Source organism: Bos taurus, chromosome 15 (genome assembly GCF_002263795.3).
Source record: "Bos taurus isolate L1 Dominette 01449 registration number 42190680 breed Hereford chromosome 15, ARS-UCD2.0, whole genome shotgun sequence".
In the NCBI taxonomy this organism is placed as follows: Eukaryota; Metazoa; Chordata; class Mammalia; order Artiodactyla; family Bovidae; genus Bos; species Bos taurus.
This window is the reverse complement of record NC_037342.1, coordinates 79,834,709-79,850,658: the sequence shown is the minus strand read 5'-3', so window position 1 is coordinate 79,850,658 and position 15,950 is coordinate 79,834,709. Positions and strand designations below refer to the sequence as shown.

Below are 15,950 nucleotides of genomic sequence, written 5' to 3'. Positions count from 1 at the left end.
TACCTCATAGAATTTAAATAAAATAATGCAGGAAACATACTTAACACAGAGCTTGCAGCTCATAGGGAATGAGTAACCTAATTTAGTACTTGCTGTTTTTACACATTGTTGCCTTTCTTTATGTGCCTAACACACACACACAAGTTTCTAGAGCATTTTATTCTCTCTGCTATTTCTGATGGAAAAGTACTCTCATGGAAGCTTTCATGTTGAAGATGAGAGGAAAAGACCCTTTCCTTCTTTTTAATACCTGCTGAAGATGCTCTTCTGTGAAATTCAAACTAGCTTTAGTCCAAGGACAAGGACCTGGGCTGAATATCTGCCCAGTGAAATCAGAAGAGGGGCAGTGTAGTTTTGAGGAAAAAAATAATGTGGCATCAAGAGACCTATGCTCTATCCAGCATTCACCACTGATTAGCTGAGACATTCCTATACTTCACTGACCTCACCTAACAAAAGATTATCTTCTGGGTCGTCCCAGTGCACTAGCCCCAAGCATCCAGTATCGTGCACTGAACTTGGACTGGCAACTCGTTTCTTACATGATATTTTACATGTTTCAATGCCATTCAGAGGGATGGTATGGGGAGGGAGGAGGGAGGAGGGTTCAGGATGGGGAACACATGTATACCTGTGGTGGATTCATTTTGATATTTGGCAAAACTAATACAATTATGTAAAGTTTAAAAATAAAATTAAAAAAAAAGATTATCTTCTTAATACTCCTGGGCTTATTCTTGATTATCTCCTTCACTGAATTGTGGTGAGGTTTAGATAAGATAATGGGTGCAGTGATACATTGAAAGTATTACAGTACTGTATAAAAATGCCAGGCTTTTTACTTATTGGAGTATTGAGTCCCTGTCCCAGTGGAAACTGAGCAGATCTGAGCATGACTAGGCACTTCTTGTACAGTGGTGTCTGTAAGAATGGAACCAGATCCTGCCACCCTTCCCTCAAGCTGTGCTCAGTAGATCCTTTAACATCAATATTAGCACAGGTGCTGAGTTACTTTGATCTTCTGTTTTAAGTTTTTTTTAAAAAAGATTGATATTAATTCAGTTCAGTCGCTTCCGTTCAGTTCAGTTCAGTCGCTCAGTCATGTCTGACTCTTTGCAACCCCATGAATCGCAGCACACCAGGCCTCCCTGTCCATCACCAACTTCCAGAGTTCACCCAAACTCATGTGCATCGAGTCAGTGATGCCATTCAGCCATCTCATCCTCTGTCGTCCCCTTTTCCTCCTGCTCCCAGTCCCTCCCAGCATCAGGGTCTTTTCCAATGAATCAACTCTTTGCATGAGGTGGCCAAAGTATTGGAGTTTCAGCTTCAGCATCAGTCCTTCCAAAGAACATCCAGGGCTGATCTCCTTTAGAACGGACTGGTTGGATCTCCTTGCAGTCCAAGGGACTCAAGAGTCTTCTCCAGCACCATAGTTCAAAAGCATCAATTCTTCGGCGCTCAGCTTTCTTCACAGTCCAACTCTCACATCCATACAGTCGCTTAGTCATGTCTGATTGTTTGCGACATGGACTGCAGCACACCGGGCTTCCCTGTCCATCACCAACTCCTGGAGCTTGCTCAAACACATGCCCATTGAGTCGGTGATGCCTTCCAACCATCTCCTCCTCTTTCATCCACTTCTCCTCCTGCCTTCAATCTTTTCCAGACTCAGGGTCTTTTCCAATGAGTCAGTTCTTCACATCAGGTGGCCAAAGTATTGGCATTTCAGCTTCACCATGAGTCTCCTCTGTTCATGGAATGTTCTAGGCAAAAATACTGGGGTGGGTTGCCATTTCCTTCTCCAGGGGATCTTCCCCACCCAAGGATCGAACTTGAAGCTCCTGTATTGGCGAGCTCATTTACCATAGAGCCAGCAGGGAACCCCAAAAGTCATGTATTCATCTGACCAAATAGCATGTTCCATCTTTTCTCTTATTGCAGCCCGTGTCAGATATATGAAAGAGATGCAAACCAGGAATCAAACAGAAGTGACAGCATTTATCCTCTTAGGACTCTCGGACAATTCAGAGCTACAGGTCATCCTCTTTGGATTATTTCTGTTGATCTATATGGCAACCGTGGTGGGTAATTTGGGGGTGATTGTGTTAATTAAGATGGATCCTTGTCTCCACACCCCCATGTACTTTTTTCTCAGCAGTCTCTCCTTTGTTGATGCCTCTTACTCTTCTTCTGTCACTCCTAAGATGCTGGTGAACCTTGTGGCTGAGAGCAAGGCCATTTCTTTTAATGGGCGTGCTGCCCAGTTCTATTTCTTTGGCTCCTTCCTGGGGACTGAGTGCCTCTTGTTAGCTACGATGGCATATGACCTCTACATAGCCATTTGGAACCCTTTGCTGTATCCAGTTCTCATGTCTGGGAGAATTTGCTTCTTGCTAGCAGCTACCTCATTCCTAGCAGATTTTGGAAATGTAGCCATACACACAGGAATGACTTTCAAGTTGTCCTTTTGTGGCTCAGATAAGACCAATCATTTCTACTGTGATACACCAGCCCTGCTCAAACTCTCTTGCTCTGATACCCGCATCAACGGCATCGTGATCATGGCTTTCTCCAGTGTTACTGTCACTGGCTGTGTTATGATCGTCCTCACTTCCTACCTATGCATCCTCGTTGCCATCTTGAGGATGCCCTCCTTGGAGGGCAGGCACAGAGCCTTCTCCACCTGTGCCTCTCACCATATTCTCTGGGACTATTCTCTTCACGTACTCGCGTCCTAAGACTAGCTACTCAATGGAGCAGGACAAGATTGTCTCTGTCTTTTATACGGTAGTGATCACTATGCTAAATCCCCTCATCTACAGTTTGAAAAATAAGGATGTGAAAGGGGCCTTAAAGAAGATCTTACAGCAACAGATACTGTGAAGCCATGTTACATATCACCCTATTATGTGGAATAAGAATGTTTTCATGTTAATTGTATTGTCTAATTGCTTGAACTTTTTTTCTGTGTTAAAGTATATTGTGTAAAATGAGATGCATTCTTAAATTCCTGGTGTCCTAAATATGTATTTATTAGCCTATAGTATGAATCAATACAGTGAAGGAAGGCAGTGTCTGGCAAAATATCAAAATACTTGGAATTGGCTGGCCTAGATTTAAATCTCAATGTCAAATTTGAGCTTTTTCACTCTTATATATATATATATATATATATATATGACTTTGATTGGATCTTGGAAAATAGACTCTGAGACAGATATTTGTATTTAGGAAATTTACTGGAGAGTGTTCCCAGGAACAATACTGATAAAGAAGTAAGGGAAAACGGATTGGGTAGAAGAAACTAATTTGTGATGAAATTGCAACAGAGTATTCAGCCAGTTCCATGTGGAGATCTGGAGCTGAGGTTATCCTTCTCAGAGATGTTTCAAATTTGAACAGGTATTTATACCTCCATAATAACCTGCTTTAGATATGGGTCACCCACTGGAAGCAGTCTAACTTTCAGAATGACAATGCCTTTCAGCAGGGATATTCCAAGAGTAGAGCTCAGCTATGAGGTGTGAGCTGTCGATGCCCTAGGAAGCTGGGGAAGTAAATACTTCAATACTGAAAGTCCAATCTGGGTAGTATATCACATCATCTATTGTAAATAGTAACACTCTTCCATTCACATGGATGTCAATAGTACCAAATACTATAGAAGAAAGTCTTAGCTGTTTAATAATAAGGGTGCCATAGCAATAATGGGGGTATAGTTTACTGACTTTGTGAATTAATTGAAATATTTAAGTGTAGTAATCTCAAAGTCAAAGTGTTCTAACTTTTTATCTGTAGCCCAGCCAAAGTTTCACATAATTTTCAATAAACAGTTATCAAACACAATTATTTATTTATTGCTCATTGTAGTGGGGTCAGGGCTGTCAATGTTGGAACAACAGGGAAAAAACTGTCTTTCATGAGATGATATGTTGAAGAAATAATTTCAAATCGGCTAAATGTCTGTTTCCTATGTCTTTCCATCCCACTCTCCACTACAGACCTGAAGGTGGAATACCAATGTTCCAAATGAGACCACTTCATCCCCAAAAGGTTTGTTAGAGACCACAAAGGAGGAGGTAACTCATCTTATCCCCCAGGAACAACCCTCCAATCTCCTGTTAATTCCACGTTTAATTATTAACCAACGTTTCTCTCAAGGACATTAGTGGAAAAATGTATTCAGCAGATAACACATGCTGAAGATACACCACGTGAGAAAACAAAATTATTGATTTCATTAAACTTGTTTTTGAGTGAGGAAGACTTTATTGTCAACAGCAAAGTGTGTATGCATGTGTGCACAGGCATTTGCTCCTGTTTGTGTGGGATGCATGTGTGACACGGATAAGAGTTGTGCTTTAAATAAATTAAAGTGAGAGAAAAGGGTTGCATGGGAGTAGAGCAACCTGTGGAAATAACATTTGAGCAAGTCCTGCATAGGAATAACATTGCATGAATATCTGTGGTGAATCAAAGGCCCTGAGGTGAGATCCTCCTTGGTTTGTTAAAAGAATAGTAAGGGAACAAATTATACATGGAACAGAGTAAGCAAATAAAAAGAGAGAAAAAACTGCAATTTCAGGAAGGTGTTTGGGGAGTGATGGATCAATTGGAGTAGATTATGGTAACTCATTCCAGTATTCTTGCCTATTAAAATAGATATGAGTATGGATTATATTTTCAGTGGAATTGTGAATTTTTGAGGCAAGACCTAATAAATTTTATATCATTTAATTTAATTCAGTGTTATTCACAATGGAGTCTTAAGACCATAAAATACATTTTGTACTTCAAATGCCTAACTCACTCACAAAGGTATAAGTGACTCCCTGGGGAGAAAATAGTTCAATTATCTCAGTGAAAAAAAAGTGGATGTCTTAATTTTGGGTTAGTATATTTCAGGCTTTCATTTTTTTAGTGTTTTGCAAAGATGATTAAATCTCAAGAGCATCATCACAACCTTAATAATCTGACCCTCAGCCTCAAATTCAGAAGTAGCATCTTATATTCCTTGTTGAATTAATTAACCATATCTTAAGTCTGTCACAGCTGAGTTCCTTAGGCCACTTCCATTTTCATCAAAGCTATAAATTTCACACTGTAGGGGAAAAAAATTGTATTCCTCCAAAAAGCAATAAATAAAACTAAACTTATAAACACCACTACTTTCAGTGAGTATGTCTTAAGGACAGCAGGTAAGATGATTTGATTTATCTCTAACTGGTTAGATATAGAAAGCTTCAAAGAGGATTCAAAAAGCATTCAAGGAATTAAGACAAAAGCCTCTCAGTGCTCTGTGACAACCTGGAGGGATAGGGTTGACAGGGAGGGAGCCTCAGCATGGAGGGGACACACATGTGCCTATGGCAAATTCATATTGATGTAGGCAAAAACCATCACAATATTGTAAAGTACTTATCCTCCAATTAAGATCAATAAATAAAAATGTTAAAAACACTATGTCTCTAAATTGCAATGTCTGAAACACTGAATTGAAGGTTAGCAACTAAACTAACACAATTTTTTTTTTTTAGAAGAAAGAAGTTTAGGACAACTAATAAGAGATGAGGACTTTATAGAATATTCAACCTATGCATACACATACAAACACACATGTACACATGCATCTCTCTGTGTATATATGTGTGTTTTTGTGTGTGTATGAAGCTGCTGCTGCTAAGTCGCTTCAGTCTTGTCCGACTCTGTGTGACCCCATGGACTGCAGCCCACTAGGCTCCTCTATCCATGGGATTTTCCAGGCAAGAGCACTGGAATGGGTTGCCATTGCCTTCTCATATATGAAGCAGGGAAATTTAATTAATTTTGTGCAGAAGAGTGCCAAGGCACTTGGCATATTTAATACACTGTGTAGTACATTAAATAAAATTATTTTATGCTCTTATATGCACACTTTGAGAAACTACTGCAATTGTCAGCCTTTATCTATATATCTATATACATAAACATATGTAAACACACACACACATATATGATCATATATGTCATATAGGATATAATTTATATCATATAGATAGATGTATATATATTTATATGTATAAAGTAGAGATCTACAAAGTGGCTGTGAATTTTTTTAAGTGGTATTTTATAGGGTGGAATTTAACTGATTTTAGAGAAAGAATGGTCAGTTAAAGGACTATTGTAGTAATCTAGGTGAAAGATGATGTTGACTTGAGCCTTAATGGTAGAAATAAATAAAGTTGGCTTGTTGACGTAGACATTTCAAAAATAGAGACAACATGATTATCTGATAGACTAGTTACATAGTATGTGAGAAAGAAAAGAACAATTTCTTTAATATTTATTTGCCTGTATTTATTCTTTATTTGAACACATGGAAGTAGAGAGTTGTCACTGACTTGAGACAGAGAATGTTATGTTTGGGAAAATTAAAGGAAGACATGAGCAAATCAGCTTTGAGTTAGGTTGAGTCATTATTTGATATTAGTATGAAAATGTGAGTAAGTGATTGCATTATAAGTCTAGGATTTGGGAAAGAGGTCGGGGCTGAAATAAATTCAGGAGTTGTAAATATATAGATAGTATTTATAGTCATGAGACTGAATAAGATCATGAAGGTAGAGTGTAAATAGGAAAAAAAAATAGAAGAAGATCACAAAATGAGTTCTGAGCTACTCCAATCTTAACAGTCAGAGAAAAGAGGAATAAACAAAGAAGGCTGAGAAGGAGCAGCCCATATGGTAGGAGGAAAACTCAGAATGGTGTGTCCTGGGAGACAAGAGATGATAGTTTTTCAGGGAGTAGTTAGCAATTAACTCTGCCAAATATTATCAATAGATCAAAAAGATGAAGATTGAGAATTGACCACTGAATTTAGCAGCATAAAGAACCCTAACAACCTCAACAAGAACAATTTCTGTGGAGTGATGGAGTGAAAATTTGATTAGAGTGGGCTTAAGAGAAAACAGGAAAAAACCAAACTGAATTCAGAAAGTATTTATTATATATCCAAGTATGTCTTACATTTCATTGCCAAAGAGAATGTAAAGGAACTGGATGATAGACAGTGAAGGCAAAAAGGTCAACGGAAGAGGTGAAAAACTTGGGGAGGTAAGGTAAGATATAGACAAGCAGGGGCTGATTATCAACAATTTCACACATGCATGGATAAATGCTCATTTTAAAATAAAAGTTGCTGAGTTCACTTAAGAAATCTTTTTGTTGTTCTGCAGTTAAAAAAATAAAAAGCGTTAATACACATGTTCTTTGGACATTTTAGAAGTAATTCTATAGTAGAGAATAAACTGTTTGATTTTCTTTTTTTTTTCATAATTTATATCACCAATTTCTTTCTTATCTCAGCAAGCAAATCATCCATTCTGAGACAAAGGGATGAGCAACCATTCGACAGTGACTGAATTTATTCTCCTGGGGTTCAGCGATCATCCAGAGCTACAGTCTTCTTTTTATGGTATTTCTAGTCATCTGTATGATCACTGTGTTTGGAAATCTTGGCATGATCCTCTTAATCAAGATTGACTCACATCTCCACATGCTAATGTATTTTTTCCTCAGTAACCTGTCCCTTGTTGACTTCTGTTACTCTTCTGTCATTGCCCCTAAAATGCTCATAAATTTCTGGGCAGAGAACTCAGTCATTTCATTCAATGAATGTGCCACTCAGTTCTTCTGTTTTGGTTCTTTTGCTGGCATTGAGGGATTCCTGTTGACCGTGATGTCCTATGACCATTATGTGGCCATCTGCAAACCTCGCCTTTACACGGCCACTGTGTCCCCCCCAACTTAATGTCCTACTGGTGTTGACCACATACCTCACTGGCTTCATAAATGCTGCCATTCACATTGCCTCACCTTCCAGCTGCCTTTCTGCCACTCCAGTGTCATCAACCACTTTTTCTGTGACATTCCACCCCTCCTGAAACTCACTTGTTCAGACACTCGTGTCAATGAAGCTGTCATTCTTGCTTTTGCCAGTTTTAATGAGCTGAGCTGCCTCCTGACCATTCTCACTTCCTATCTCTGCATCCTCACTGCTGTCGTGAGGATCCGCTCTGCTGATGGAGGCACAAAACCTTCTCCACCTGTGCGTCCCACCTGATGGTGGTCACCATCTTCTCTGGCACAATCCTGTTCATGTATCTGCACCCCAGCTCCAGATACTCAATGGACCTCCAGATACTCAAGTATCTGGACCTCCAGATACTCAAGACCAAGTGCTGTCTGTGTTTTATATGGTGGTCACCCTCATGTTAAATCCTCTCATCTGAGAGGATAAGTCTGAGAAATAAGGAGGTCAAAACTTCCTTTGGCAAAAAATTTTTTAATTTAAATTTATATATTTTAATTGGAGGCTAATTACTTTACAATATTGTATTAGTTTTGCCATACATCAACATGAATCTGCCATGAGTGTACACGTGTTCCCAATCCTGAACCCCCCTCCCCGTACCATCCCTCTGGGTCATCCCAGTGTACCAGCCCTTTTTAAAACATTCTCTTTTTGCTTCTGTACTTAGAATTGCCAAAGCGTGGGCTTTTAGGGCTCAGAGGGAACTTAGAAATGGTCAGATCCACATGTGTTTACTCTGGCTCCATGTCATTCTGTCACGAGGTTTCCTGTTTTGTTTTTGCTTTTTTTTTCTACTAGTGGAATTGGACCAAATATTCCAAGCATCCTCAGGAATATGATTGCTCTATATAAATCTCATTTATTCCAGAGAACGTATATGCTTGAAAAAACAAATTATCATAGTTCAACTCCCTATTTAGAAGCATAAAACCCAAAATAGACATACCTAAAATATAGTGTAGGCTTTGTTCTAGACCACTGCAATACATAAATGGCATAATAAAGCAAATTACACAATTTTTTGGTTTCCCAGCTCATGTAACAGTTATATTTATATTATATTATAGTCTATTAAGTATGCAACAGCATTATGTGTAAAGCGTATATATTTTAGTTAAAATACTTTATTAAAATCTAGTCTTCAGTGAGTTACAATCATTTTACTGGTGAAGGATATTGCTTTACTGCTGATGACTGCTGACTGATCAGGGTGGCAGTTGCTCAAAATGTGGACTAATGCAGCAATGAAGTTTGCTACATCAATTGACATTGTCACAGAAGATTTGCCTGTAGCATGTAATGCTGTTCCACAGCATTTTACCCACAGCAGAACTTTGAAAGCTCAAATTGATACTCTCAAAGGCTGTCACTGCTTTATCAACTAAGTTTATGTAATATTCTAATTTTTTTGTTGTCATGTCAACAATCTGTACAACATTTTTCACCAGCAGTGATTCCATCTCAAGAAACGATATGCTTTGCACATCCACAAGAAGCAAGTCCTCATCCACTAAAGTTTTATCCTGAGATTGCAGCAATTCAGTCACATCTTCAGTCTCTACTTCTAATAAAGTTCTCTTACTATTTCCACAACATCTGCAGCTACTCTCTCCACTGAAATTTTGAACTCCTCAAAGTCATTCATGAAGGTGGGATACAACTTACCCCAAATCCTGTTAATGTTAGTATTTTTACGTCTTCCAAATGGATCATGAATGTTCTTAATGGCATTCACAATAATGAATCCATTCTGGAAGCTTTCAATTTCCTTTGCCCAGATATCAAAGAAATCACTAACTACAACAGCCATAGCCTTACAAAACATATTTTTAAAATAATAACATCTGAAAGTTGAAATGATATCTTGATCTATAGGCTGCAGAATGGATGGGGAATGTGATTGCTCTGTTGTGTTAGCAGGCATAAAAACAGCACATATCTTGTTGTACATCTCCATTAGAACTCTTGGGTGAACAGGTGCATTGTCAATAAGTAATAGTACTTTAAAAAGAAATCTTATTTTCTTCCTTTTATTTTATTTTTTTCTGAGCAGTAGATCTCAACAGTGAGCTTAAAATATTTAGCGAACCATGCTTCTCAGGTGGCACTAGTGGTAAAGAACTCACCTATCAATGCAGGAGATACAAGAGACGTGGGTTCAAACTCTAAGTCGGGAAGATTCCCCTGGAGTAGGCATGGCAACCAACTCCAGTATTCCTGCCTGGAGAATCCCATGGACAGAGGAAGCCTGGCAGGCGACAGTCCATAGTGTAGCACAGAGTTGGACACGACTGAAGCAACGTAGCAGCAGCAGCATGTTGTAAGCAGATGTGCTATCATCTTACACTGTTGTTTTATTTATAGAGCAGAGGCAGAGTAGATTTAGCATACTTCATAAGGGCCCTAGAATTTTCAAAGTGGTAAATGAGCATTGGCTTCAATTGAAGCCTTGAGCTACATTAGCCCCTAACAAGAGAGTCAGTCAATCCTTTGAAGGTTTGAAGTGAGGCAAACCTTGTCCTTTGAAACTTTGACTTCTCTTTAGCTTTGGAAGTCCTAGATAACATCTCCTTCCAATATAAAGCTGTTTCACCCATATTGAAAATATCTTGTTCAGAGTAGCTAAATTTATTGTTTTGAGTGCTGTAGTTCCTTACTAACTCTTAAAATTAGATAGTGTAAATCATTTAAAGATTTTTCTTCTGTCTCAAAATTGTTTTGGATAATTTAAGAATGTTTTTTTTTAATAATCACTATATACCTTAGAATCAGTTTGTCTATTAAAAATAAGCAAGCTGAACTGGCATTAAAACTATTGATCAATTTTAGACAAATTGGTAACTTAAAAATATTGGACTTAAAACTACTGAATATTACAATCCACAAGGAAGATATATCTCTCCATTATTTAAGTCTCCTTTAATTTCTCTCTGCATGCAATGTTTTGTGGTTATCAGTATGTAACTCTTGAAGTTTTATTAAAAAATCATTTTTAAGTGGCTTACTCTTTTGATGTTATTATAAGTGATATATGCTGCTGCTAAGTCACTTCAGTCGTGTCCGACTCTGTGCGACCCCATAGACGGCAGCCCACCAGGCTCCCCCGTCCCTGGGATTCTCCAGGCAAGAACACTGGAGTGGGTTGCCATTTCTTTCTCCAATGCATGAAAGTGAAAAGTGAAAGTGAAGTCGCTCAGTAGTGTCTGACTCTTAGCGACCCCATGGACTGCAGCGTACCAGGCTCTTCCATTCATGGGATTTTCCAGGCAAGAGTACTGGAGTGGGGTGCCATTGCCTTCTCCAAGTGATATATAGAAGCATTTGTTTTCTAGTTATGGTTGGCTTTTACATAACAATATAAATAATCTATGCATATTGATCTTTACCTTGTGACCTTCCACTATGTAGGCTTAGCTTTTCTTCTGCATATTAAAAAATGGGATGTAAAACTTAATGATCACCACAATAAATCTAGTTAACATTTTATTTGTGTATCTTAAAAGGAGATTCTATATAAACTATTCGGAGAAGGCAATGGCACCCCACTCCAGTACTCTTGCCTGGAGAATCCCATGGACAGAGGAGCCTGGTGGGCTGCAGTCCATGGGGTCGCTAAGAGTCGGACACGACTGAGCAACTTCACTTTCACTTTTCACTTTCATGCACTGGAGAAGGAAATGGCAACCCACTCCAGTGTTCTTGCCTGGAGAATCCCAGGGACGGGGGAACCTGGTGGGCTGCTGTCTCTGGGGTCGCACAGAGTCAGACACAACTGAAGCGACTTAGCAGCAGCAGCAGCATATAAACTATTAAGCGATCTATGAATAGGATGCTTTTATTTTTTTCCCCTTTCAATCAATACAGTTTTATTACATAGATTAGAACTTCCAGTATATTATTGAATCTGCCATAACCAAAAATATAGTGAATTAAATAATCATAAGAACACAAATAGCAGAGTCAGTGGGATAGTTTCAATTATCTGACTGTTTGACATTTGTGTAGCTAAAACAATTATGTGTTGTTTTAGCAGACACGTGTCAACTGGTCATTGCAATTGAAGCAGAGTGATATTAACTAAGGCATTTGTGTCTTCAAATATAAATTAAATAGAATCTCCTGAAGGCTTTCTAGGAAAATAAAATAAGAATGCTGAAAATCCTTCTTTTAACCAGTATCAATGGTAGATAGGTAAATTCTGTGCCCTCCAGCATTATTTGTTGTTATACATGTAAAATAAATAAGCATTTACTTCTTATGCATGAACTTTTGATCAAATGATCCCATACTGAAAAGTATTGTTATTTTGCCTTTCCAGAGTTAATTCACTACTTTTTTCTTACTTGTTCAATTGCTACTGAGTTAGTCCTACCTCTTCTTGGAAAAATCTGTTTGTAAATATTATGATTATTACAACATTATTCTATATTAAAGTATATCAGGATGTAGTGGTGGTGGTGGTTTAATCACTGAGTCCTGTCCAACTCTTGTGTGCCCATGGACTGTAGCCCACCAGGCTCCTCTGTCCATGGGATTCTCCAGGCAAGAACACTGGAGTGGGTTGCCTTTTCCTTCTCCAGGGGATCTTCCTAACTCAGGGCTTGAGCCAGTGTTTCCTGCTTGGCAGGCAGATTCTTTATTATCTGAGCCACCAGGGAAGCCCATATCAGAATGTACTTACATACATATATAAGTACTTTAGGAAACCAGCGCTGACATTCAGCTTAAAGAAGGGTCAAACCTTCAGGTATCTTTATGCAAGATAAGGAATCTTTACATTAAGGGGTCAGGAAATAAGAGCTCTACTATCCTACAATTAGCCTTACAATCATATAAGAAACTTTTATTTCATGGGAATATTTAGGATTTTACACTTTAAAATTTTATTTAATTTGTTCAAGGAATCAAGGTAAAACAGAAAATGTTGGGATAAATAAATATTTTTGACCCCAATCTGAAAAATACACCATTATGCTCATATCTCTCCTAATGTGCTAAGTTGATGACAATATACATCTTTATAATGATATACAGCTTTATTTCACTGACTGATTTCTCAGACTATAACCCAGTATTTGGAAATCTAAAACAATCAGAGATGCCTCTCTTGTCTTAATGAGACTCTACTTTAATTCCTTTGATTGAATTGGCTGGAGTTATCAATGCCCTGGAAGATAGAGGCTACTGAGACCATCTATGGATTCCTTTATTCTCTAACAAATGCAGTATCAAACAATATTCAGATATTCTTTACTCATATTTGACCTTTCCTCCTAAATCACCAATTTTGTGATACATCAATTTTATGAATGATCCTGGTTCTCAGTCACTTTTAGACACAAAAAATGCAAAATTTATCCAACCATATTTTTGTCCATTCATACTATTAAAAGTGATGGTGAACTTCTTTATTTTTGCCTAAGATTTCAGCCACATAGTATAAAGCAGCATACAAAGATGTTGCATACAGATTTTGGTCTTGAAGGAAAATTAAAGATCTCAAAACATGAAATTAAGGTTATGCCCTTGAGGGAACAAAATCTATCTTAATTGGATTATAAGAATTAAAAAAAAAATACTCTAGGGAATATTCCTAAGAAAGACTATAAATCTTCCCACCTGTTTTAGAAAATATAGTAATTCAGTTTTACACGTAAGTCATTTTCTACATTTGTTCACTAAAAATATGTTTTTTATTTTGTGTGAAAATTAATATTCTCACCAATACTGAAAAAATTATTTTCATCATATATACTTTCTATTCAAATGTTAATATTTCATGGCATCTCTGAAAAATCAAGTATTATATACAGGCTCTTCTGATGTGTATGTGAAAACTAAATTTAAAAAGCCTTAAGGTGAGATTCTTGAGGCATAATGCTTCCAGTCATATCTTACTTTCCCAAAAAAACAAAAACAAAAACCAGAAATGATAATTCCAGCTGGGAGCTAAGTCTACATTTAAATATTATCCTGATGTGTTTTCCTAAACAAATATATTCAGAGGTGTGTCAGTTTTAAAAAATAATGGAAACAAATTCCTCTTCAGGTATTTGAATTCTTTATTTACTGTTCAAATTCTGCCCCCTCAGATTTTCTTTGAATGGCCATCTAAAAGCACTCCACCTTTAATTTTCCTCATAGTGTTTTCTTCTAAGTGACACACTGCGGTAAACGTTTGTCTATGTGCTAAATATCTATTACCTCTCTTACAATATATGGTTCACCGGGATAGGTAATTTGCTCACTCATGTAACCCCAGAAGCTAGAATAGAAAAAAAAAATGCCTCCATAAATAATGAGTGGGTGAATTTAAAAAGCAGAAAGAACAATTCTTCATTCTGTACCTTCTTAGCCATATGTCAAGAGATGCATCTACTAATTAAATGTCTTCTGAATGAATTTAAGCTAGACAAGTATGGGTTTCAGGAGAAAATGCTGGATTGAACATGTCTTCTAATGTGTGTCGAAAACAATAGTGTATCAGAGGTGCAGGGACCATAGAAACTCTGCATCCTTCATTTGTCCATTTGAATGATGCCACTGACCTGCTGCTTTCCAGACCTGGTTTTCATTCTTTTGGCTTTCTTTTTCACAGAATTTGAAAAAAAAATACTGAATATGGAGTTTTCCAAGAAAACAGGTTTAATTGTATATGTGTATACAAGATTTACAAATAAGAAGGAGAAAGAGAATGTGTGAGTTTGTGAGTGTGTGCTTCCAGTATATATATAGAAAAATATATCTCAAAGAGATAAGGTGCAAATATTTACATAGATGCTCTGATGCATTGGTTGAGAAGAGTAATTTCCTTATAGAGAGATAGGTCAAAAGTAAATGACAAAAGAATGGAATAAATGCATAATCAGGATCAGATAGAATTCTTCACTTTACCACTTTCAGTTTTTAAGGGATGAGAATATGTCTTCCCCTAACCACACTGCAGTGACTGAATTCATTCTCCTGGGACTCACAGATGACCCAGTGCTACAGAAGGCCCTGTTTGGGGTGTTCCTGGTGATCTACCTAGTCACACTGGCAGGGAATCTGGGCATGATCATGCTGATCAGGACCAATCCCCACCTCCAGACCCCCATGTACTTCTTCCTCAGCCACCTCTCCTTTGTAGACCTTTGCTATTCCTCCAATGTTACTCCAAATATGCTGTACAATTTCCTCTCAGACCAGAAGACCATCTCCTATACTGGATGCTTCACACAGTGCCTTCTCTTCATTGCCCTGGTGATCACTGAGTTTTATCTCCTTGCTTCAATGTCCTTGGACCGCTATGTAGCCATCTGCAGCCCTCTATATTACAGCACCAGGATGTCCAAGGACGTTTGCATCTTTCTAGTCACAGTCCCTTATACTTGTGGATTCTTCAATGGCCTCTCTCAGGCACTGCTGACCTTTCACTTGTCCTTCTGTGACTCCCTTGAGATCAACCATTTCTACTGTGCTGATCCTCCTCTGATAATGTTGGCCTGCTCTGACACCTATGTCAAAAAGATGGCAATGTTTGTGGTTGCTGGTTTCACTCTCTCGAGCTCTTTGTTCATCATTCTCCTGTCTTATGTTTTCATCATTGCATCTATCTTGGAGATCCATTCTGTGGAAGGCAGGCACAAAGCCTTTTCTACCTGTGGTTCCCACCTGGCAATAGTCACTCTATTTTATGGAACCCTCTTCTGCATGTACTTGAGGCCTCCAACTGAGAAGTCTGTAAAGGAGTCTAAAATATTTGCAGTCTTTTATAGTTTTTTGAGCCCAATGTTGAACCCATTGATCTACAGTATGAGGAACAAGGATGTGATCCAAGCCATGCAGCAAATGATTAAGAGAAATCTTTCATAAAATTGCAGTTTAAACATCTGTTCACTTGATGTGACTAAGTGTCCATAACAACTTTGTGTTATAGAGATTAGAAATGAGTAACACAGAACTCTGTGATAGAACTCCAGGTTCCTTTTTTTTTTTTTTTTTTTTGAGGATCAAATCATTTAGACATTGGGACATGACATATAGCAATCTCTTCTTTTGGTTAAGCAAAGAGCTGTGTTTCACCCTTAGCCAACAGAATATTCTGATGTCAAGA

The 15,950-nt window shown here is 37.9% G+C and overlaps 2 protein-coding genes and 1 pseudogene across 2 annotated transcripts; all 3 read left to right on the top strand.

The window, feature by feature from the left end:
- Window positions 1-1,895: 1,895 nt before the first annotated feature.
- Window positions 1,896-2,886, top strand: OR5AP2 (olfactory receptor family 5 subfamily AP member 2). Its single transcript, XM_010812930.2, is given in 2 exon segments — window positions 1,896-2,695; window positions 2,697-2,886. Coding segments are annotated over 2 exon segments (990 nt in total).
- OR5AP9P (olfactory receptor family 5 subfamily AP member 9, pseudogene) lies at window positions 7,378-8,307 on the top strand (annotated as a pseudogene).
- OR5M10 (olfactory receptor family 5 subfamily M member 10) lies at window positions 14,777-15,709 on the top strand. Its single transcript, NM_001390329.1, has one exon. It carries the CDS (start codon window positions 14,777-14,779, stop codon window positions 15,707-15,709), a length of 933 nt encoding a protein of 310 aa, NP_001377258.1.
- The last annotated feature ends 241 nt before the right edge of the window (window positions 15,710-15,950 follow it).

Excerpts from the sequence above, each read along its gene's own strand:
- OR5M10 (NM_001390329.1), top strand. The coding sequence starts at position 14,777 with ATGTCTTCCCCTAACCACACTGCAGTGACTGAATTCATTCTCCTGGGA.